General features: G+C 40.5%; 1 protein-coding gene across 1 annotated transcript in view; it reads left to right on the top strand.

Moving 5' to 3' along the window:
* The window catches only part of AFG1L (AFG1 like ATPase), a 196,686-nt gene that overhangs the window by 135,696 nt on the left and 36,096 nt on the right, over positions 1-24,894 (top strand). Inside the window, exons 9-10 of the mRNA XM_007535470.3 lie at positions 4,559-4,629; positions 4,886-4,986. Of these exons, the coding sequence (XP_007535532.1) occupies positions 4,559-4,629; positions 4,886-4,986 (172 nt within the window). The remainder of the gene's footprint in view (positions 1-4,558; positions 4,630-4,885; positions 4,987-24,894) is intronic.

Raw genomic sequence — 24,894 nt, 5'->3', positions numbered from 1 at the left:
CAACCTAATGAAAATATGTAGATACAATTAACTATTTATTCATATTCTATTCATATTTAGCACTCTGAATCTCTCTCCATCTGAGCTCACAGTCCATAGTCATAGCTGGGAACATTCTAGGCTGCACTCATTTCAGGACCAGTCTTCCTTGGGTGGTAGAGTAGACTCACCCAGCCTCCCTTGGGAGGGTGGGGCTATCTCTACCATTTCTACTTGATAGTGAGGGCAAGGTCCTGGAGAGGTCCACAAGAGGGCTTATGGTGGTGTTCCTGATGGATGTGACCAGTGGTGATGAAGAGAGGGGTCTGTTAGAGGTTTAGGCCCATTATATCGATGTGGGTATCCAAGGATTCTCAGACTAGGACCTCCGGTGATGGTAGTGACCCAAAAAGCCATCGTTAAGTGTGCCAGTCTCTTACTCTTATCCAGCTTTTGTAGTTCTTCCTTTATCTGATGAGTTTTACTGTGTTTACTTGTTTGGTGATTCTTTTTTTAATATTTATTTATTGCCTCCAGGGTTATTGCTGGGGCTCAGTGCCTGCACCATGAATCCACTGCTCCTGGAAGCCATTTTTTCCCCTTTTGTTGCCCTTGTTATTGTAGCCTTGTTGTGGTTATTATTGTTGATGTCCTTCGTTGTTGGATAGGACAGAGAGAAATCGAGATAGGAGGGGAAGACAGAGGGGGAGAGAAAGATAGATACCTGTAGACCTGCTTCACCACCTGTGAAGCAACTCCCCTGCAGGTGCGGAGCCCGGGGCTCGAACCGGGATCCTTGCACTGGTCCTTGCGCTTTGCGCCACGTGCACTTAACCCGCTGCACTACCACCCGACCTCCTTGTTTGGTGATTCTAATAAAGGTTTTTAAAAGGACAGTAATTGTCCAGTAGTTGATACATATATGTGTAATATTTGCCAGGATAGCTCTTGGCCAAATGTACACATGTTTCTTCTAAGGATTATCAAGGGCGACAATAATGCTGATGCTGTCAGAAGAGATTATGAGATAGATCTTACTGTGTGTGTGTGTGTGTGTGTGTGTGTGTGTGTGTGTGTGTGTGTGTGTGTGTGTAGCTAGTTGAGTAGGATAGAATGATTGAGGGAAGTAAAGTAGGGAGCAGGAGAGGAGGGTGTCTCTGCCTAAGTAATAAATATTTGATTAGAAAATTTATGGTCCCTTTTTTAGGCCTTTATACTAGATTTCCAAGTTTATCAGGTCTAAGTCTATTCAGAGAGGACTACTAAGCACTTTTACTTTGATGTATATAGTTGCCTGCAACTTATGGATAAGTGCATCCATGTACCCAGTTCCCCAGGCCCTATATCTAGCATCTATCACTTTGTTAGAAAGTGTGCCTTTTGAAATGGAACTAAGTAATCCCATGTTTTAGGAAAGGTTTTACCAGATTATTGGGGTTGGCAGGTTGACATCTCAGGCTTGGCATCCCTGGATATAATCTGAAACAAAAAGAAGTGGCAACACATGTGGCATGGTGGCACTGGCTTAGCTGAGGTCAGCAGAGGCAGTATCACAGGGTAGGGGATCAAGAGGAGAGGCATCATGAAATATAAGCAAAGTCCCAGAGGTTCCATGGCTTGGAGAAATATGGATTTTAAAGAGACTGGGGAAGGTTCCTTATGGTCTTAGAGTTTAAGAAGGTAATAGATAATTATTACTATAAGCAAGTTAGTAGACTAGCTGAGCAACAGTGTATCTTTTTGATGTTATTATTTTTTAAAATTATTATTATTATTATTATTTTACCAGAGTGCTGCTCAGCTCTGGCTTATGGTGGTGTGGGGGACTGAACTTGGGACTTTGGAGCCTCAGTCATGAGAGTCTCTTTGCATAACCACTGTGCTATTTACCCCTGCCCATAGTGTATCTTCTAGATACAGAGAGAGCAAGCACATGCTGTAGTACGTTATGAGCACTAAAGAAGCTTCTCCCCTGCAGGTGGGGTCGGGCCTTCACACTGGGTCCTCGTGCACAGTAAATGTGTGTGCTTGACCAGGTGCACCGCCACCGGCCCCCTTAGGTGTGTTTTCAATGCTTTTATTGCAGGTTATATGGTTGCTCTTATACATTGGGCCAATCTTATACTCTTGCCAGAAGTACATAAGAGAGTACTTTCCCCCAATACCTAGATTTTTACATTTTTCCCTTATATCTGCCAATTTGTATAAAAGCATGATGTACCTTTGTTCTACTTTACATTTGTTATACTAGTAAGAATGAACAAGTTACATGTGCTCCTTGCCCAGTGTGATATTTTTATGTATGTTTAATTTATCTGTGCAGGTGTTTTGACAGTCTTCCATTGATTTATTCACTTTTTTGTTAGACTTAGTATTATTATTCATATACCACTATTTCCTGTCTATATATGTTATGTGTAGCACTTAATCATTATAAAAAATTAAAATTTATGTATTCAGATCCTAGAAAAGGGACTTAATTTCCTGAGATCTAATTTTCTTTTCTATAAAGATTATATTTTGTATCAACATAGACATATAATAATATAAAAAAGACACACTAGCCCCTCCTGCTTTTCAAATAATAAGATACGGTTACTGTTACCCAGTTCATTAGAACTTCTGTCTTCGCCAACGCCCACGTGCAGCGGGGAAGCAATTATAGAAGCCAGACCTTCCACCTTCTGCTTCCCATAATGACCCTGGGTCCATACTCCCAGAGGGATAAAGAATAGGAAAGCTTTCAAGGGAGGGGATGGGATATGGAGATCTGGTGGTGGGAATTGTGTGGAATTGTACCCCTCTTATCACCATAAAGCAGAGCCGAGCAGTGCTGTAGTATAAAAATAATAATAAAAACAAATAAAAAGAAGGGAGTGGAACGTCTCTAGAATAACTTTTGGTAGTGGCATTTTCTCATATGGCTCTACTCAAATGTCATCCAAGATCTTATTATTACCATTACTATTACTACTATGTTATTATTACTACTACTGTATATTACTACTATATTATTATTACTACTATATATTATTACTATATTATTATTACTATTACAGCCTCCAGGGTTATTTATTGCTGGGGCTCAGTGCGGGCACTACGAATCCACCGCTCTTGGCAGCCATTTTTTTTTTCATTTTATTGGCTAGGACAGAGAGAAATTGAGAGAGATAGGGAGGCAGAGAGAGATACCTATAGAGCTGCTTCACCGCTTGTGAAGCGACCTCCCTGCAGGTGGGGAGCCGGGGGCTGAAAACTGGATCCTTGCGCGTGTCCTTGCGCTTCGTGCCACGTGTGCTTAACCCAGTGCGCCACCGCCTGGCTCCCTCATCCAAGACATTGGATATGAGTCAAATACCATTTCCTCCTGGAAAGTTAATATCATTTACCGATGCGAATGGTGTCTTTAAGATCCTATGAGGTATAGTGGTTATGACTTGGCATTCTAAACCCTTCATAATGATTGCCGCTCTGCTGCATTTTAAAGGAATTTGCTATAGGACAGTTGAAGAGCTACGCGCTTGTGTTCAACACTTGTCACCTGATAATTATCACAGGGGAGAAACTGGTTTGGTTTGGTTCAGTTTAAGCTTAATCTTCAGAAAACAGGATTTACCATATGAGTTTCCAATAAGACTGTATGAAGGATGGATGTCCAGAATTGAGGTTAATTGCTTCCACACCTACATGAGTGGTCTGTGTGTCAGAATTAAGCATATTGACAGGTCATCCTGTGTAAGTTTATCTGCTGAGTTGAAGTAAACTTTTACCTCCCTTGAAGATTTTTTAACAGCCTTTTTTTTCTTCTGCCAGTTATTTTATTTTATTGACTGTTAATTTATCAAGCCCTCCTTAAAAAACAGTTAGAGGCGAAAAGGTCACAGTAGTATCACGTTTGTTTGTATGAGTTCCCAAACCATATGGTGATTTCTAATTAGAATACAAAGGAGTCTTTAATGATACTAACTTCCTAGTAGCCTCATTGGTGGGCATCACAGAAGAAGAAGGTTTTTTCTTGAGTTTCTACCCAGGACACTTTTGAGAGAAACAGTGTGTTCTGTAATTGCCCTTACACTAGAAGTCTGAGAAAGTTATCGATGTACACATCAAGTTAGTATTTGAAGCTAGTAATTTAATTTTGGGTGCTTGATTCTTTTTAAAGCAACATCAATGTTTAATTTCACATGCACCCTCTCAGTAGAGATTTCAAAGGATACTTTCTGGGTGCTTGACTGCCTTGTCTATTTTATCTTGTTTTGCATGCAAGAGAGAGCCAGAAGTCTTTCCTCTCATTGTGTACACATAGTATTAATGGGTTTATTCTGCTTGTATCGTCTCATTACTGGAAACAGCCAGAAGCACAGAAGTCTTTCAGTGTATGCAAATAAGGCAGAATCATCTACCTGAGAGAGAATATTCTCTGCTTTTAAGTGTATTCTAAATCAAATGTTTGTATTTAGAGCACAACATCCTGTTCTCTCTCTCTTTTATGGGCAAAAAGCTAAGCAGGCTCAGGCAGCTGTTTGATGTTGGCTTCAAGTGTTATTAATTTCATATTCTATTATTCTTTTCACTGTAGCACAAGTGAGGCTGATGTGGAGGCTGTCGTGGATAAGTTGTTTGATGAGCTGGCTCAGAAACAGAATGATTGTACGTAAGTTAATTTCTCCTGAAAGAGAATACATTTAGAACACAATGCCCAATCTCCACTGACCAATTAATAAGTTCCATTGCTGTATATGGGTTGATGCCACGCTCAAGTGGCAGTCATTGTATCAGCATTTTGTCTAATTTATGTGTTGAATCATGTGCTATTATTCATCAAGCTATGCATTTCCTATCTGTAAGAGATGAATTTTATAGTAATTATCCAGACAAGATTGAGTCTTTGTTCATGTTCCCATAGTAACTAGACCAAGGATTCTCAAAGTGCAAGGCAGAGAGCTGCGGCTGAATAAAGCCTGTGGAACCATTGCCGACTGCACATTTGAAGAGCTGTGTGAGAGAGTAAGTATCCAGACACGTCCAGACTCATTGGCCTTTTCACATGTTAAAATACTTCATATTTTCTTCTCTGCCTATTTCAGCTTTTAAAAAGTCTCATTAAGAGGAATACCCATCATGTTTACCATGTGCTTTTTATAGACATTGGCAAAAAAGAAAAAAAAATGCACTTAGAAGGACTCCAAAGAATAATTAGAAATACAGAGAACTGTCAACTGTTGCTGGAATCAAAGCTAAAATCAGCTTTAGGAATATTTTAAAAAGTCAAACATAAGAAAGTTTTTAAAAGATTGGGGAAAGGAAGATGAGTTATTATTACTATGATCCAAAGACGTCTGATACAAATTTCTGTCCCTTGTTCTTATTCATGGCCCATGTTTTTGCTATAATCAAAGTGAATTTTTAAAAACTGTAGTATTACATTACATAATAATATAGTCAACAGAGAGAAATTTATAGACACACACTCATATAGAAAAGAACTATCTTGATTGCAGATTCATTTCAGCTATGGATTCTATCTTTTGAAGGCTCTGGAATTCTCAATACTCAATGGATATTCAACTTACTATTAACTGCAAATCTTGAGAAAAACAAGTCTAAATTATACATAACTTTAAGCATAATTCTTCAATCATTGTGTCTCTGGTTTATCTTGACTTTTAGATATTTAAAGAATTGTTCAGGGAGTCGGATGGAAGCGCAGCAGGTTAAGCGCAGGTGGCGCAAAGCACAAGGACCGGCATAAGGATCCTGGTTCGAGTCCCCGGCTCCCCACCTGCAGGGGAGTCGCTTCACAGGCGGTGAAGCAGGTCTGCAGGTGTCTGTCTTTCTCTCCCCCTCTCTGTCTTCCCTTCCTCTCTCCATTTCTCTCTGTCCTATCTAACAACAACAACAACAACAATAACAACAACAGTAATAAACAACAATAAAACAAGGGCAACAAAAAGGAATAAATAAATAAATAAATAAAAGAATTGTACTTTAGGGGCCAGGCCTGTAGCAGACCTGGTTGAATGTACACACAAGGACCTGGGTTCAAGCCCCTAGTCCCCACCTGCAGGAAAGAAGCTTCACGAGTTGTGAAGCAGAGCTGCAGATGTTCCGCCAGGCCCTTCCTCTCTATCCTCCTCCCCTCTTAATTTTTCTCTGTCTTATGAGATTAAAAATTAAATAAAATTGTTTTTCTGTAAGGGGGAGGAAAAATTTTGTTTGTTTTTTAAGCAGGTATTGGCTATTTTTACAAGTTTTTAAAAAAATTTATTTATTCCTTTTTGTTGCCCTTGTTGTTTCATTGTTGTAGTTATTATTGTTGTCATCGTTGTTGGATAGGACAGAGAGAAGTGGAGAGAAGAGGGGAAGATAGAGAGGGGGAGAGAAAGACACCTGCAGACCTGCTTCACCGCCTGTGAAGTCACTCCCTGCAGGTGGGGAGCCCGGGCTTGAACCGGGATCTTTATGGCGGTCCTTGCACTTTGCGCGCCAAGTGCGCTTAACCTGCTGCGCTACCGCCTGACTCCCACAAGTATATTTTTAAAGATCTGTCTGTCTGTCTGTCTGTCTGTCTGTCTGTCTGTCTGCCTGCCTGCCTGCCTGTCTGTCTGCCTGCCTGTCTGTCTGCCTGTCTCTCTGCCTGTCTGTCTGTCCGTCTATGAGAGAAGAAGAGAGAAGCAGAGCAGAGTACCATTCTGGCACATGTGATACAGGGTCCAAACTCAGGACATCGTGCTTGCAAGTCCAGCACCTATCAACCATGCCACTTCCTGGGCCACAGCTACTTTTCTTAAAACCTAACGACTTGATTACTTATCATCAATGGCAATTCCTACACCAAAGTGATGGGTCCAATCTGCAATTGTTGTTGCAAAATAAAACACTTGAGAATCATTAAGGCTTTTGACAGGGTGCTAATGTCAACCTCTCTCCTGAAAATCATTTTGGAATAAAAGAAAAGAAGAAGAAAATCATTTTGGGTGACTTGAAACCTTTTGACTTCTTTTGGGTCAGTCTTTTCAAAATTCTAATAGTGAATATCTCCAGGCAAAATTATGTTACCACCCACATAAAAGTTTAACTTTTCTTTCTTTCTTTTTTCATTTCTTTCTTTCTTTTTCCTTTCTTTCTTTCTTTCTGTCTTTCTTTCTTTCTTGTTAAAGCTTTCTTTTTATTTATTTTTATTTATTTTTTTGCCTCCTGGGTTATTGCTGGGGCTCGGTGCCTGCACCATGAATCTACGGCTCCTGGAGGCTATTTATTTTTCCTTTTGTTGCCCTTGTTGTTTATCATTGTTGTTATTATTATTGTTGTTGTTGTTATTGCTGTTGCTGTTGTTGGTTAGGACAGAAAGAAATGGAGAGAGATGGGGAAGAGAAAGATAGAGAGGGAGAGGAAGACAGACACCTGCAGACCTGCTTTACCACTTGTGAAGCGACCCCCCTGCAGGTGGGGAGCCGGGGCCTTGAACTGGGATCCTTTACACCTGTCCCTGTGCTTGGCGCCACACGTGCTTAACCTGCTGCACTACCAACTGGCCCCCAAAGTTTGACTTTTCTAGAGAAAGTAAACTTGAGGAAATTCCTGTATATCCAAGAGATGAAAATACTTCTTTCCAACTAAAGGGGACGGAGTGAGGGAAGAAGTAGGACAGACCTGGTATATTTTGAGGGCAGTAAGAAAAAGATGGTCTCTTGGGTCCATACTCCCAGAGGATTAAAGAATAAGAAAGCTATCAGGGGCAGGGATGGGATACAGAGTTCTGGTGGTGGGAATTGTGTGGAGTTGTACCCCTCTTATGCTATGGTTCAGTCACTGTTTCCTTTCTGTAAATAAAAAATTTAAGAAAAAAAAGAAAAAGATGGTCTCTTGGAGCACTGAGTATTTATTTACATTTTATATGTGCTGATTACATCAGGAGACAACCCCTGGGAGAGGTTGTAGAGCAGGGAGTGAAAGTAATGGGGAAGGAGATTTTTTTTCCTTTTGGGGGGATTAATGGTTTATAGTCAACATTAAAGTACTGTAGTTGGTACATGAGTAACGCTCCTCAGTTTCCTCATAACACTCTACCCCCCCCCCACCTAGGTCCTCCACCATCATGTCCCAGGACCTAAACACTCACCCCATCACCACAACCCCAGAGTCTTTTACTGTAGTGCAATACACCAGCTCCAGTCCAGGTTCTACTGAGTGTTTTTCCTTCTGTTGTTATTTTTCAACTTCTGTCTGTGAGTGAGATCATCCCATCTTCAGCCTGGGGAGGGAGATTTACTGAGGCCTTATCTTGAAATATGGAAGTAACATATAAATAATTTTTATTTGATATGATCAAAATATGGATTATAATATCAGTTATGAGTTTAACTCTTAGAGAATGAACAAATTCTTATTTATTTTTGTCCTAAGTGCTTTGAAAAATGTTAGGTGACAAACTAGTATTTCCTGTATGTCACTATTTGGTTGTTCGGTTACAAAGAAAACACTTTTTATAAAAATATGAAGGGTTTCATTAATTTTTTTCAAAATTTTAAAAAATTCATGAATATTTCTATTACTTTTATTTTGCTGGTGTTGTTACCATGCTGGTTGTTTCCTCTTCTTCAAGTTGGCCAGATCTTCATTTATCAGTAACTTTGCATGACCAAGTTTGCTTTTTATTTACATTATAAATTGTCATATCTGTTTTGTAATTGAGGGAGAGATTTACTACATGTGATAAGTACTGAGTGACTGACAAAAATCACTGGTGTGATATGTTGTGTTAGGTCCTATTCTTTTTTAAAAATTTCTTTATTGGGGAATTAATGTTTTATATTCGACAGTAAATGCAATAGTTTGTACATGCACAGTATTTCTCAGTTTTCCATATAACAGTACAACCCCCACTAGGTCCTCTGTCATCCTTCTTGGCCCTGTACTCTCCCCCCCACCCCAGAGTCTTTTACTTTGGTGCAATACGCCAATTCCAGTTCTGGTTCTACTTGTGTTTTCTCTTCTGATCTTGTTTTTCAACTTCTGCCTAAGAGTGAGATTGTCCCATATTCATCCTTCTGTTTCTGACTTATTTCACTTAACATGAATTTTTCTTTCTTTTTAAAATTTTTTTGTGTTTATTTATTTTCCCTTTTTGTTGCCCTTGTTTTATTATAGTTATGATTGTTGTTGTTATTGATGTTGTCGTTGTTGGATAGGACAGTGAGAAATGGAGAGAGGAGGAGAAGACAGAAGGGAAGAGAGTGTGAACCAGTGAGATTAAACCAGTGCCCTGTAGGCAGGGCGGTTCTCAGGTAAAACAGTGATTATGTAAATAAACCACAGCGTTAACCTAATGTGATGATCAAAACAGAAGGGTCTTAGAAGCAGAATTAGAAGCAGACCAACAACCTGGGGACCATCGCAGGGGTCCTTGGGGAGCCAAGCTATCTGTACCAGTACAAGGACACTGGTTGACTTTCCCACTGTGGTTATATTTGCAGTAGCAGAGGTGGGCTTGATGGCTGGTGCCTTAGAAATCCTTCATTCAGGATTTTCAGAATCAAGGCCATGACACCATATTGTGTTCTTCACACTTTTTTTTTGCCTCCAGGGTAATTGCTGGGGCTCACAGTGCCTGCACCATGAATCCACTGCTCCTGGGGCCTTTTTTTTTTTTTTCTTTTGTTGCCCTTGCTGTTGTAGCCTTGTTGTGGTTATTATTGTTGTTGTTGCTATCTTTCGTTGTTGGATAGGACAGAGAGAAATCCAGAGAGGGAAAGACAGAGAGGGGGAGAGAAAGACACCTGCAGACCTGCTTCACTACTTGTGAAGCTACTCCCCTACAGGTGGGGATTTGGGGGCTCGAACTGGGATCCTTCCGTGCTTTCCGCCATGTCCGCTTAACCCTTTGCGCTACCACCTGATCCCCTCTTTTTTAAAAAAAAAAATCAGTTCTGTTCAATGAGTTTATGAACATTTTAAAGCTTTACATCAAGAAGCAGTAAATAAATAAATAAATAAATAAATAAATAAATAAATAAGATGAACTTTGTTAAATCACAACCCTTGAGAATACTAGTAGTTGTCTTGGTGATGAAGGAGGTACATACACTTGTGCATGCACACACGTAAAGCTCTTCTGCCTTATAACTTATAATAGAAATGTTGCCGCTTCCCCCCCCCATCCTATGATTTTGTTAACATCTCCTTTCTTAAATTAAAAAAAAAAATTAAAAAACAAATGTTGCCGCTCAGGGAAAGCACGTGTGATTGTTTGCGTTTCTGGCTGTACTAGCCACTTTTTTTCATGAAATCTCTTTTTTCTTTTTTTTTTTTGCTTGAAAAAAATGAGTGACTGTGGTTATTCAGGCAGGGCAGGCACTTTTTTGTGATGTTTGACAATCATTTGTTTGAAAATGAAGAGACCCCACCTGCAAGGGGAAAGCTTCGCGAGTGGTGAATCAGGGCTTCAGTGTCTGTCTCTCTCTCCCTCTCCATCTCTGCTTCTTTCTTGATTTCTGACGGTCTTTATCCAATAAATAAAGATAATACAATAGGAAAAAAAAAAGAAAGAAAATGACGAGAGTAAGACTGTCACTGCTGGGGAAATTGCCAGTTTCACAATTTTAGCAAACGTGCGAAAAATGAGAATTTTGGAAAACGTGTTCTTGTCACCCTGAGCTTGACAGCTTGACAGCTTCTGATTTGTAACCAATTTTTTTTTCTCTAATGAGATTGATGGTAATATGAATACACACAGTGTTCTCATATTGTAGATTTAAAATGTGCCAAACATTCAGAAGATCTGCACAACTTGTTGAGCCAATATTTTCTTTTTTATATATATTTCTTTTTTTAAATTTCTGTATTGGGGAATTAATGTTTTACATTCAACAGTAAACACAATAGTTTGTACATGCATAACATTTCCCAGTTTCCCATATAACAATACAACCCCCACTAGGTCCTCTATCATCCTTCTTGGACCTATATTCTCCCCACCCACCCACCCCAGAGTCTTTTACTTTGGTGCAATATGCCAATTCCAGTTCAGGTTCTACTTGTGTTTTCTTTTCTGATCTTGTTTTTTAACTTCTGCCTGAGAGTGAGATCATCCCATATTCATCCTTCTGTTTCTGACTTATTTCACTTAACGTGAATTTTTCAGGGTCCATCCAAGATTGGCTGAAAACAGTGAAGTCACCATTTTTTATAGCTGAGTAGTATTCCATTGTATATATATACCACAACTTGTTCAGCCACTCATTTGTTGTTAGACACCTGGGTTGGTACCAGGTTTTGGCTATTACAAATTATGCTGCCAAGAACATATGTGTACACAGATCTTTTTGGATGGGTGTGTTGGGTTCCTTAGAATATATCCCCAGGAGAGGAATTGCAGGATCATAGGGTAGGTCCATTTCTAGCCTTCTGAGCGTTCTCGAGCCACTGTTTTCTAATAACTAATGCACCCTTACAAGATCATGAGTTGTAACAGATCTACATAAAGTGTGTATGCATACACACACACACACACACACACACACACACACACACACACACACACGACTAATAGACTTTAACAGAATTAAAAATTTTTCTGGTATTGTTTCAGATTCTCCATAACAAGTAGCATTTTGAAGGTTATTTCTTTTTTTAATTTTTTAAATTTATTTTTATATTACAGAATTACATGTCAACAGGGGTTTGAATCCACACCATTCCCACCACCAGAGTTCTGAAGCTTCATTTTCTCCACTGCAATCTACCACAGTTCCCCTAAGGTTGTAGACATGGGCCAACCATCTTCTCTACAACTATCTGCCCATATTTATATATAGTTGCTCCTTCTTTTCCTGATTCAATCCCTTCTAAGCCACTCATAGCATCATAACTACCTCCCTATGCCCCTCTCCTTGTCCTTCTCTCTCTCTGGGTGCTGACGGAGCTGCAGTGCAGAGTCCTCTTATCTTCCTCCTGTCACTTCTCCCCCGCTGGGAGTCTGGATCAAGGTTGTTGATGGGGAGCAGAAGGTAGGATTTCTGGCTTCTGTAGCTGTTTCTCCACTGAGTATGGATGTTGACAGGTTGATCCATACCCCCAGCCTGTTTCTATCTTTCCCTAGTGGACTAGAGCACTGGAGATGTGAGAATCCAGGACACATTGGTGAGGTTGTCTGCCCAGAGAAGTTGGGATGGAGCCATGATAGCATCTGTATCTTGGTGTCTGGAAGGTGGTGTGACCTAAGTTGAAACAAGATGGTTAATGAACAGGAACCAAAAAGTAGGATTAGAGCAGATGAGATTATGGATTTTGGGGTAGAAGAAAGCTAGGAAAACCATTTTAGGCATGTTCCTAGGGGACATACAGCTATGGTAGTTTTGCTTAAGTTTGGTAGCTAGCCTGAGGTTGGATGAGAATACTGTCTAGAGAGAATTGTGTCAGAGTAGAGAAAAGGGCTAGAAAGTTGAATTAGGACAGGGAGTAGATCCTATTCTTATATATTTATAAAAATTCTGTGGCTAAAATGAACTATTTACTTCCATCCACCTGCTCCAGGGCCCACATGTAAATGCATATTTATATTTAGTGCCAGAGCCTGTGTGACCTCTAAGTCCCTACTGGTCTGAGCTTATAGCTCATGGTCACATCTGAGGAACACTGCAGGCTGCACTCATTTCAGGACCAGTCTTTTGCAAGTGGCAGGGCAGGATATCCCCAGCCTCCCTTCGGAGACTGTCATTGCTTTATGATAGAGCCAGGGTCCTGGGAGGGCCCACAAGACTGTTCCTTATGGAAGTGACCAGTGGTAGTGGAGAGAGGGACCCTTTAGAGGTCTAGGCCCATCATATGTGTATGGGAATCCAAGGATTCTCTAACTAGAGCCCCCAGATGATCAGGTGGTATGATATTGACCAAACAGGCCATTATTAAGTGAGCCACTCTTTTTGCCTTGAAGGTGATTTCTCACCAGGTTTTAACATAGCTAGGGACCAGGAGATAGACCACCTGGTTAAGTGTGCGTCTGTGTGAAGCTGTGGGTTGGAGTTCGGGCTATCTGAGAACACCAGGGATGAGATGTCACTGGGGGAACTCGCACTGAGGTGTCTCTCCCCTGTCTCTTTCTCTGTGTTCCTCTCTCTCTCCTCTTGCTTTCTTAGAAAGAATTGAAGAAGCTGAGTAGGGAGGCTTCTCAGTGGTGATATATATACACACAAATATATATATATATATATATATATATATATATATATATATATATATATATATATCTCCTTGAGCTCATTCCCAATTCCATATTAAATTAATTAATTAAAATGTTTTTAAAAATCAGAACACTTGGGGACCAGGCGGTGGTGCACCCGGTGAAGCACAGGTAGTTCTAAACACAAGGACCCATGCAAGGATGCAAGTTCAAGCCCCGGCTCCCCACCTGCAGGGGAGGCGCTTCACAGGCGGGGAAGCAGGGCTGCAGGTGTCTCTCTTTCCCTCTCCTTCTCTATCTCCCCCACCCTCTCAACTTTTCACTGTTATATCCAATAAAATGAAAATACATATATATCAGAACACTGTTAAGCTTTGGCTTATGGAACCTAGAAGCCTTAGTCATGAAAGCTGTTGGCATAACCATTATGCTATCTCTCTGATCCCCAAATATAGAACTTTCTTTTTTTAAAAAAAAGACTGTTTTTTAGAACAGTTTCAGTTTTACAATAAAATTGAGAAGCTAGTATAGAGCTTCCATATACATCCAAACCCCTTTTCTCCACTGTTAACATCTTACATTAGCACACTACATTGGTTATAATTAATAAACCAAAATATTGATTTTATTATTAATTAAAGATCATTTTTGGTTCAGATTTTCTTCACTGTTACTTAATGACTTTTTCTGTCTCGGGATTCTATTCAAAATAATGTCTTACCTTGAGTCACTGTGTTTCCTTTGGCTCCTCTTGGTTGTGAGTCGCTGAGTCCCCTTATCCCCATCCCAACACACACTTTTATTCGTCTGATAATCTGGACAGTTTTTGCAAAAATGAGTGACTGCGGCTATTCAGGCAGTGCAGGCATTTTCTTGTGATGTTTGACAATCATCTGTTTGAAAAGGAAGAGAGTAGGACTTTCATTGCTGGGGAAACAACTAGCAGTGCGTGTTGCCACTGACACAGTTTTAGCACACATGCAAAAATGAGAATTTTGGAAAACACGTTCTCATCACAAAGTCACAAGCTGTAAAAGATCTTGAAGGCTATTTCTCATCAGGTTGTAGCATAGCTAGGGACCAGGAGACAGACCACCTGGTTAAGTGTGCATCTGTGTGAAGCACTCAACTGAGATTTGTCTAATTTTTCTCTCACGATTAGACTGACTAGAACGATTGGCTTTAGGGAGGAAGGACAGAGAGGTAAGGGGCTGTTCTCATCACATTTTATCAGTGCTGCGTACAGTCAACACTGTGGAGGGGAACGTTGATTCCACTTGTTCAAGGCATAGATCTTTTCATGTTTATCCACTTTAAAAATTACTTTTTTCTCCCTCTTGGTGCTTTTTGCTTGTTTGTTGCCATCAGTATTATTCCCGAGGCTTGGTGCCTGCATGGCTTGGCTTTCCTAGAAGCCATTTTGTTGTTCTTTTTCTTTGATAGAGGTCAAGACTGAGAAAGATAGAAAAGAGGAGAAGACAGAGACACCTGCACTTAGCTGCAGGTAGGGACCAGGGATTTGAACCCAGATCCTTGCACATGAAAACATGTGTGCTTTACTGGGTACACTACTGCCCTGCCTCTTAGTGTGCTCTTTGGAAGAAAATCCTTACTGAGTCTTCATGTAGCTTGAGAAGAATATCCCCACCTACTAATAAGACTTTTAAGATACTCTTCCATTTTCCAGCTACATATCTGTACGAAGTTAGATTTTCCTGTGTACTTCAACCAAAATAGTAGATTATAGTAGATTGACTGTAGAGGCAGAGGTGAGAGTTCTGCTGCCTTTTGCTAAATTATATATGAAAATTAGCCAGAAAGAAATGCAGGACTGTGCCACTTTTCTTACTCAATTATTTTTATTATAGAAAATATGACTCTTGGGGCTGGATGGTGATGCACCTGGTTGAGTGCACATGTTAAAATGCCTGGGTTCAAGCCCCTAGTTCCCACCTGTAGCTGGGAAGCTTTAAGAGTGGTGAAGCAGTGCTGTCTCTCCCTCTCTCTCTCTCTCTCTCTCTCTCTCCCCCCTACCTGTTCCTCCTTCTCTAGCTCCACCTTCCTCGTGATTTCTGACTATCTCTAGCCAATAAATAAATAATATATAACTCTCTCAAAAATTTTAGTTATGTTTATTTGGTGGATTGAACGTATGATTTCATAGTTACTTTGGTCTAATTTTTGTGCTTTAATTTCTAATAACAAATATTAGAAAAGAGATAACCCGTGTAAAGAAAAACTTTGATTCCCTCAATAATTTTTAGTAGTGTGAAGGGATCCTAGACCCAAAATGTTTAAGAACCATTCGCTTTAGGGTTAAACTTCTGTGGACCAAAATGAAAGCATCCTATCCAAAGAAAAGCAAGCCAAAACTGAATTCTAAAGACTTAATGAGAAAACCGACTATACCTAAATTTTCCTTATTGAGGAATGTAATTTTTACACCTGCAGAAAATTGTTTCCTCAACTGATAACTATCTTCACAAGTAACTATTTGCAAGGGTAGTTTGTTATTTGTGTCTTAAAAATAATGACAGGTGGCCAGGTGTGTTTGTAAAGTGTCTGAGCAGGAAAATGTCTTGGTTGATGCATATGCATATGTGGCGGTCTCCACATTGTTCACAGTCCATGTCTTGTTCATTGCCTTTCTTGTTTTGGTCGTTAGCACTCAGTGAATGGAGGTCCAGGAGGTATGTGTGTTGGCTTTCATTGTCTACTGGTCTCGATTGCACCATGTTAGCCTCGGTAACACTAGACTTACAATTAAATTAAATGGCGTCCCTTGGACGCTTGTCTGGAGATAATTTCTTCCTCCTTTTTCTGTCCTCTGTTTTACTTCGTTTGATGTGTATGACCAAGGAAGCAGTTGTCTTCCAAATCACACTGGTGAGATCAGCTGCCCAGAAAGTTAGGCAGCATCTGCAACTTAGTGTCTGGAAGGTGGCAGGACACAAAGTGAGACAAAATCAACCCAGAACTCTTCACCCAGAGAATTAAGAGTCATGGGTGGAATTTGGATTGAGTGCACAGGAAAATGGTGTGCACACAGGCAGGGCAGATGAGTTGAAGTGAGTGTCAAAGAACTTACAGGTCAAGTAGTTGGGCTTGAAGAAGAACTTTCATCAACACTGTCTTCCACTGACGTGGAAGAGAGAGAGGAGATCCGGAGCGGAGAGGGAACACAATTCTTTATTCACGCGGGCACCTCAGAGTTGGGTAAGTGCGCAGTGGTTCGGGCCACGTGGAGCTAGCCAAAATGGCCGCCTCGCACAGCAACCTTCCCTGTGTCTAATCACCAAAGTGAAAAGTGGGCAAGAGAGAGAGGGGCAGAAGAAGAAGGGTTTTATAGGGAAAAAAACCGGGAGTGACGAGCCAGGACAGGATTGGTTGGGAAGGGCACTTCGAGAATATCGTATTAACTCTCGTGGGAACTGGCACTAGCCTGAGGGGACATCTGCACAGCAAACATAAACCAAACTAGTAGCTATTTTGGGCAGATTCATACCAGATCACCTGTCAAAAGTGTATGAGATTAACATGCTACTTCCATGTATGACATGAGCCTTTGTTATGTGTGCATGAGGGTTCACCCCTCCAGATGGGCATGGAACGAAATGGTCAGATACCACCTTTATGTGATGAAAGGGGTGTCCCCTCTTGTAGGTGGCTACTGGCCCTCTGCAGAGTGCAGGGCTTGTCACATAGAAGCATGGACTGAATTCCAGCTCTTCCCGTCTCCTCCAGCAGGAGCATAAGCCAAGTCTGTATGATGTTGAGTAGAAAGCCAGGGCGAGTGATGGAAATGTACTGAATCCAACGGAGAGGGCGTCTCAGGAGCAGAGCCAAGCTACTAAGTGCCCTGGTGTTTTTAGATTAGATGGGCAGAAGGGTGGCCAAGCCTTTGCTAGACATGCTAGTGGGGTGAAGCTAACAGATGGCAGGAAATTGAGTACTGAAGCCGGAGCTCTGGTAGCCTTTTCTGCAGATACGTAAGTTGGGAGTCTGCAGCATCAGTGAATTTACTTGATCAGACAGATAAGGGAAGAGATGAAGGTTATAGGAAGGGTCTGAAATCCTCTGATGAAAGTCAGTGGAGGGTGCCTTCCAGTGGTCCACTCAGTTGAGGGCACATGTTACCATGCACAGGGACCCAGGTTTGAGCGGCTACTCCCCACCTGCAGGGGAAGCTTCATGGGCAGTGACGCAGGTCTACAGGTGTCTACCTTTCTCTCTCCTTCTCTATCTCCCTTCCCTCTCAATTTCTGTCTGTTCTATCAGATAAAGATAGAAAGGGGATGGAGTCGGGTGGTAGCGCAGTGGGTTAAGCGCAGGTGGCGCAAAGCGCAAGGACTGGTGTAAGGATCCCAGTTAGAGCCCCGGCTCCCCACCTGCAGGGAAGTTGCTTCACAAGCGGTGAAGCAGGTCTGCAAGTGTCTACCTTTCTTTCTTTCTTCCTTTCTTTCTTTCTTTCTTTCTTTCTTTCTTTCTTTCTTTCTTAATTTCTTTATTGGGGAATTAATGTTTTACATTCGACAGTAAATACAATAGTTTGTACATGCTTAACATTTCCCAGTTTTCCATATAACAGGTGTCTACCTTTCTCTCCCCCTCTCTGTCTTCCCCTCCTCTCTCCATTTCTCTCTGTCCTATCCAACAACAACGACAACAATAATAACTACAACTATAAAATAACAAGGGCAACAAAAGGGAATAAATGAATAAAAAATAGAAAGGGGAAGAAAAGGGTGGGGGGCTGAACACTGGGAACAGTGATTGGCAGTGTTGACATCAGGCCTCATAGATAATCCTGGTGGCAAGGAAAAGAAAGAAAGAGAAAGAAAGAAAGAAAGCTCCCATCCTCGTACCAAGGCAGCAGCAACAGCTGAACCCTTCCGTTCTTTAACTGAAGAGTTAAAATGAAATTAATTTACTTGATTTACTAACATTTTGGGATTTAGATATTACTTTGTTCTTTTTATCATATTTTTAAATTTTTTCCCCTCAGGGCTATTCACTCTCCCACGCTCCCTTATTTTTCATTTTTTAATATTCATCTTATTTTATTTTATTTTCAAGAGGAAGAGATACAGAGAAAAAGACCAGAGCACTGCTCTGCTGTGGCTTATGGTAGTGATGGAGATTGAACCTGGCTATTTAATTTTTTAACTTTTATTTGTTGGATAGAGACAGAGAGAAATTGAGAGGGGAGGGAAAGATAGATAGATAGATAGACAGACAGACAGACAGACAAGTGCTTCCCTGCTTCACTGATCTTGCAGCTTTCCCCCTGCTAGTGGGGATCAGGGCTGGAACCCAGCCAGGTCTTTGCACATCACAACATGTGCACTCTACCAGGTGCACCACCACCTGGCCCTTGTAGAAGTTCTTAATAGACAAATATAACAAGTTAGTGGTCTTAAAAAGCTAATCTTAAAAAGTTTTTTTTGGCTTCAACTTGTAGGGTATACTCAGTAAACCATAAACTGTTGTACATATTTACACAGAGACATAGAAATGATCTTACGTGCCTTCTGGCTTGGCCTGTTTCTTTACCTTCCTGCTTCCCCTCTCATGTACTGACACCAATTCTAATTGTTAAACAGTCACAGTATTCTCAAGTGCTGCAACTTCTGTGATTTATTTCCTAAGCTGAGCTCCTGCATGTACTCAGTGAGTAAAACCAATCATGTTTTGCTTTTCCCGTTACTTCCTTGACAATAAATTATACTTGGTTCTATTGACAGCTTCATGAAATAGGGTTCTACTTCCCTACACTGGGCCAATTCCCTCTCCATTGAAAACCTCCTCTGTGTCTCCTCTCCTCTCCTCTCCTTCTCTCCCCTCCCCTCCCCTCCTCTCCCCTCCCCTCCCCTCCCCTCCCCTCTCTTCTCCTCTCCTCTCCTCTCCCCTCTCCTCCCCTTCTCTCCCCTCCCCTCTTACCCTCCCCTCTCTTTCCCTCTTTTATTTATTTATTTTTTCAATTTTATTGGGAGGCTAATGGTTTGTGGTGCAGTCAGTGAGTACATGGGTACAACCTCTCATCTCCCGGTCTGAGTCCTCTGCAGTATACCCTTACCCACAACTTAGATCCTTTCCATCCTGTTCCATTATGCAACAACACTCCAAGGTTATCTTCACCCCTTCCTCTCCCTCCTTCTCCAGAATCCTTTGCTATGGTACAAGACACCCTACTCAGTCTCAGTCTCAGTTTATATTGTCCCTCTCTGTCCTTATTTCTAGCCACTGTGTCAGTCCCAGGTGGCTTTCTCTGTCCTTACTTTTAATGTCCGCCTATGAATGAAATCATTTTTATATTTGTCCTTCTCCTCTTTGGCTTCCTGCTCAACATGATATCTTCAGGTGAAGCAAAGGAGATGACTTTATCATTTTTAAAAGCTGAGTGGTATTCCACTGTGTATATAGATCACAATTTTCTTAGCCACTCATCTGTTGTTGGGCATCTGGGTTGCTCCCAAGTTTTGACTATTACAGATTGTGCTGCTTTAAATATAGGTGGACGTAGATCTCTTCTAATAGGTGTTATTACTATTATTTAATTTTTGGTGGTGGTGGTGGTAAATCACCAGGAGAGAAACTGAGAAATTGCTGGGTCATAGGGCAAATCTGTTTCTCATGTTCTGAGAAATATCCAAACTGTTTAAAATCCACTTTCCAAAAATAAATAAATAACTCTTCAGTTAGCACTGTGCAGTGGATAGTCATATTTGTTGACTAAGCAAATTAAGAGGCATTGTTATTTATAATCCGAAGTTCTTACCAACACTGTATTTTCCTGATTCTCTTTTGCTTCCTGTTTAGCTAAAAGGGAAAAAAGTTTTAGACAAATAATAAGCTTCCAGTGGAGGGGGCATGGGATACAAAACTCTGGTAGTGGGAATTGTGTGGAATTGCAGCCCTCTTATCCTACAATCTGGTTAATCATTAACAAAAAAAAAAGTAGCAATGGAAAGGGAACAAAAAAAATTGCACGTGTTACTCTTGATTCCAAGAAGTATTTTATATATATGTATGTGTGTGTGTGTGTGTATGCAAATATGGACACATATAAATAGAATTAAATGTGTTTTTAAAGTCAGGACAAAGGTAAAATAGAATACGGTTAAGTTGAAAAATGGGAGAGGTTAATATGTATAAATCTGTCATAAATTTCTACAAAATTATTAAAGTTGAATGCTTAGATCATCTCAGTCAAAAGGGGGGGGTTCTCTGTAGGTTAGAAATTAGAAGCAGGGGCCAGGGTGTGGCACATCTGGTTGAGCACACATGCTACCATGAACAAGGAACTGGGTACGAGTCCCCATCTACAGAGGGAAATCTTCGCAAGCAGTGAAGCAGTGCGACAGATGTCTCTCTTTCTCTCTATTTAACCTTTCCCTCTAAATTTCTCTGTGTCCTATCAAATAAAGTAAAGGAGGAAGAAAGAAAGAAAGAGAGAAAGAGGAAGGGAGGAAGGAAGGAAGGAAGGAAGGAAGGGAGGGAGGGAGGGAGGGAGGAAGGAAGGAAGGAAGGAAGGGAGGGAGGAAGGGAAAATGGCCCCCAGGAGCAGTGGATTCATCATGCAGATTTTGAGCCCCAGTGATATCCATGTGACAATAAAAAAAAATAATGAATGAATTTCCTTAAATTTAAAAAAAGAAGAAATCAGAAGCCAATCATTTGATCAGATTAAGAGTTTCCCGGCACTTAGTCCTTTCATAAAGGAATTTCTGAACGATGCCAGCAATGTCTTCAGCATCATTCCTGCTGCCGATACAAGTTTGTATTAATTACACTGATCTTTTTATGCAAGCTCGGGGCATAATAAATGACCAAGTACAGCTCCATGAAACTAGTGCCACAGAGATCTTTTTAAAAATGCCTTACAAGTAAGTTTTTCTCATTAATATGTAGCTTAATCAGGAAAAATCACTTTAAACAATCGAGTAAACTCATGTTCAAGTCAGGATGGTGGATGTTTTAATAAAATCTGTGCAGCAGACAACTCAAGGTCATCTTTTGGCAAGAAGGTGGAGCCGCTGCTCTGTTGTCTTTAGTTTAAAGGGTTTGGTCCTTTGTGTGTCTGGCAACACAGAGGTTTTCAGCTTTGCTCTCATTCATTTTTTAACGTCTCTAGAATGTGATTTAGCATTTTACCAAATCTTTTCATGATTTAGAAAGCAAGGAGTGATTCAACTTCCGGAGGCGGAGCTACGAGCAGCAGATCGCTTTCTCTCCTCTCCTCTCCTCTCCCAGATCAACTAGGAATACCAAAGGAGACCACCCGGACCGAAACAAGACAGGACTAGAATGACCACAGAAACCCAGTAAATCACCCGTGAGTACAAACACGCGTGGCTGGTGACAGAGAGGAGAGAGGGGCCTAAGGAGAGATTAAGTGACTGCTAACAGTTCGACAGTTTGTCAGTGGAGACACCACCTCCAGTCTGCTCCACCAACAAGGGGACAGCTGAAGGGAGGAAAGGACTCCCCAGAGACTCACCAAGTACAACTCTGAGTCTCCATTGCTACTACCCTCAGAATCTGGAGCAGCAACAGGGAGGGACACCAGGGCACAGAGATCTAACCGGGAAACTCAGGAGAAGACCTATACCTCGGTGGCATAGCTGAAGGGCTGTGAAAGTCTCTTTGCATAACCACTGGATTATCTCTGCCACACCCTGCTTTATCTCTTGGTCAGGAGTCATTGATTAAGCCAAGAAGCCTATTGGTAGTTTAAAAGCCCTCAGGCTACCATAGCCTACAGGGGAAAAAAAAAAGGCTTTTACACCACTGAACTCCAACTCAGGGATTGAAAAAACTGTTAACTTATATAAAATGGTTAAAACAACAAGAAAAAATAATGGAGACTCGAACCAGGACAAGAGTCCAGCTAAAAGTCCTCCAGAGGGCGAAGCACAAAACAACGAGTTCAACATCCAAACATTAGCTAAGGAAATAATAACAGGAGTGAGTAAAGAATTTGAAAAAATTGTAATCAGAACTGCAGGAACAACAAATGAGAATATGGAAGAAAATTCTAATAATCGCATGGTTATTAGAGAGCTGAAAGCTGAAATTGCTGAGCTAAGAAGGCAACTAGCTGAACAAGCTAAAACAGTATCAGAGCAGGGCAACAAAATAGATGAACTCCAGAAAGCAGTAGAGGGCAGAGAGAATAGAATCAATGAGGCTGAAGACAGAATTAGCAAGATTGAGGATGAATTAGAGACAACTAAAAAAGAAGTAAGAGATCTCAAAAAGAGATTAAGAGATGCTGAAAACAACAACAGAGTCCTATGGGATGACTTCAAAAGAAACAATATACGCATTATTGGCTTACCAGAGGAAGAAAGAGAAGGGGAGGAAGAAAGCGTTCTCCAGGCCATAATAGCTGAAAATTTCTCTAGTCTAGACAACACCAAAGACATAAAGATTCAAGAAGCCCAGAGGGTCCCAAACAGAATTAACCCAGACCTAAAGACACCAAGACATGTCATACTTAGATTGGAAAGGAATAAGGATAAAGAAAGGATCCTCAAGGCTGCAAGAGAAAAACAAAGAGTCACCTACAAAGGAAAACCCATAAGATTAGCAGCGGACTTCTCCATACAAACACTACAGGCCAGAAGAGAATGGCAAGATATCTATCGAGTGCTCAATGAGAAAGGCTTTCAGCCAAGAATACTATATCCTGCTAGATTGTCATTCAGACTAGATGGAAGCATCAAAACCTTCTCAGACAAGCAACAGTTGAAGGAAGCAACCATCACCAAGCCTGCCTTGAAAGAAGTTCTGAAAGGTTTCCTATAAACAACCAGACCACCACAAATAGAACATATATCAAAACACTCTAAAACTCTACAAGAATGGCGTTAAAATATCTTCAATCTTTGATATCAATAAATGTGAATGGCCTGAATTCACCTATTAAAAGACACAGAGTAGGAAGATGGATCAGAAAACACAACCCAACAATATGTTGTCTACAGGAAACTCACCTAACGCAACAAGACAAACACAGACTTAAAGTGAAAGGATGGAAAACTATCATTCAAGCCAATGGCCCACAAAAAAGGGCAGGAACAGCTATTCTCATATCTGACATGATAGACTTTAAAATAGATAAAATTAAAAAAGATAGGAATGGACACTACTTAATGCTCAGAGGATCAGTCAATCAAGAGGACTTAACAATTATTAATATCTATGCACCCAATGAGAAGCCATCTAAATACATCAAACTTCTACTGAAAGAGCTACAGCAATATATTAACAGTAACACAATCATAGTAGGGGACTTCAACACCCCACTATCTCAACTTGACAGATCATCCAGGCAGAAAATCAGTAAAGACATAAGGGAGCTAAATGAAGAGATAGATAAACTAGAACTATTGGACATTTTCAGAGTCATTCATCCCAAGAAACTGGAATACACATTTTACTCAAATCCACATGGATCATTCTCAAGGATAGACCATATGTTAGGCCACAAAGACAGCATCAGCCTATTCAAGAGCACTGAAATCATCCCAAGCATCTTCTCAGACCACAGTGGAATTAAACTAACACTTAACAATCAACCAAAGATTAGTAACAGTGCCAAAATGTGGAAGCTCAACAGTACACTTCTTAACAACTTCTGGGTCAAAGAGGAAATCAAGGAGGAAATCAAAATGTTTCGAGAGTTCAATGAAAATGAAGACACAAGCTATCAAAATATTTGGGACACAGCTAAAGCAGTCCTAAGAGGGAAGTTCATAGCTATACAAGCACACATTAGGAAACAAGAAAAGGCACAAATAAACAGCCTGATTGCACATCTTAAAGACCTAGAAGAAGAACAACAAAGGAACCCTAAAGCAACCAGAAGGACAGAAATTATTAAAGTTAGGGCAGAAATAAATAACATTGAGAATAGGAAAACCATACAAAAGATCAATGAAAGTAAATGTTGGTTCTTCGAAAGAGTAAACAAAATCGACAAACCTTTAGCCAGACTCACAAAACAAAAAAGGGAGAAGACCCAAATAAATCGGATAGTAAATGAAAGAGGAGATATCACAACAGACACTGCAGAAATTCAACATATCATGCGAGGCTTCTATGAACAACTATATGCCACCAAGTTAGAGAACCTGGAAGAAATGAATGATTTCCTAGATACCTACCAACTTCCAAAACTAAGTAAAGAGGAAGTGGATAACATGAACAAGCCCATCACAGCTAATGAAATTGAAACAGTTATCAAAAATCTTCCCAAAAATAAAAGTCCTGGACCAGATGGTTTTACAAATGAATTCTACAAAACTTTCAAAGAAGAACTAATACCTCTACTTTTAAAAGTCTTCCAGAAGATTGAAGACACTGGAATACTCCCTGCCAGCTTCTATGAAGCCAACATCACCCTGATACCAAAAGCAGACAGGGACACAACCAAAAAAGAAAACTACAGACCAATATCTCTGATGAACATAGATGCGAAAATATTGAACAAAATTCTAGCCAACCGGATACAGCAGTATATCAAAAAGATTGTCCATCATGACCAAGTGGGGTTTATCCCAGGCATGCAAGGTTGGTTTAATATACGTAAATCAATCAATGTGATCCACCATATCAACAAAAGCAAGACCAAAAACCACATGGTCATATCAATAGATGCAGAGAAAGCCTTTGACAAAATACAACATCCCTTTATGATCAAAACACTACAAAAAATGGGAATAGATGGA

This window comes from Erinaceus europaeus, chromosome 4, assembly GCF_950295315.1.
Source record: "Erinaceus europaeus chromosome 4, mEriEur2.1, whole genome shotgun sequence".
NCBI classification, from domain to species: Eukaryota; Metazoa; Chordata; class Mammalia; order Eulipotyphla; family Erinaceidae; genus Erinaceus; species Erinaceus europaeus.
This window is presented reverse-complemented; position numbering and strand designations above follow the sequence as displayed.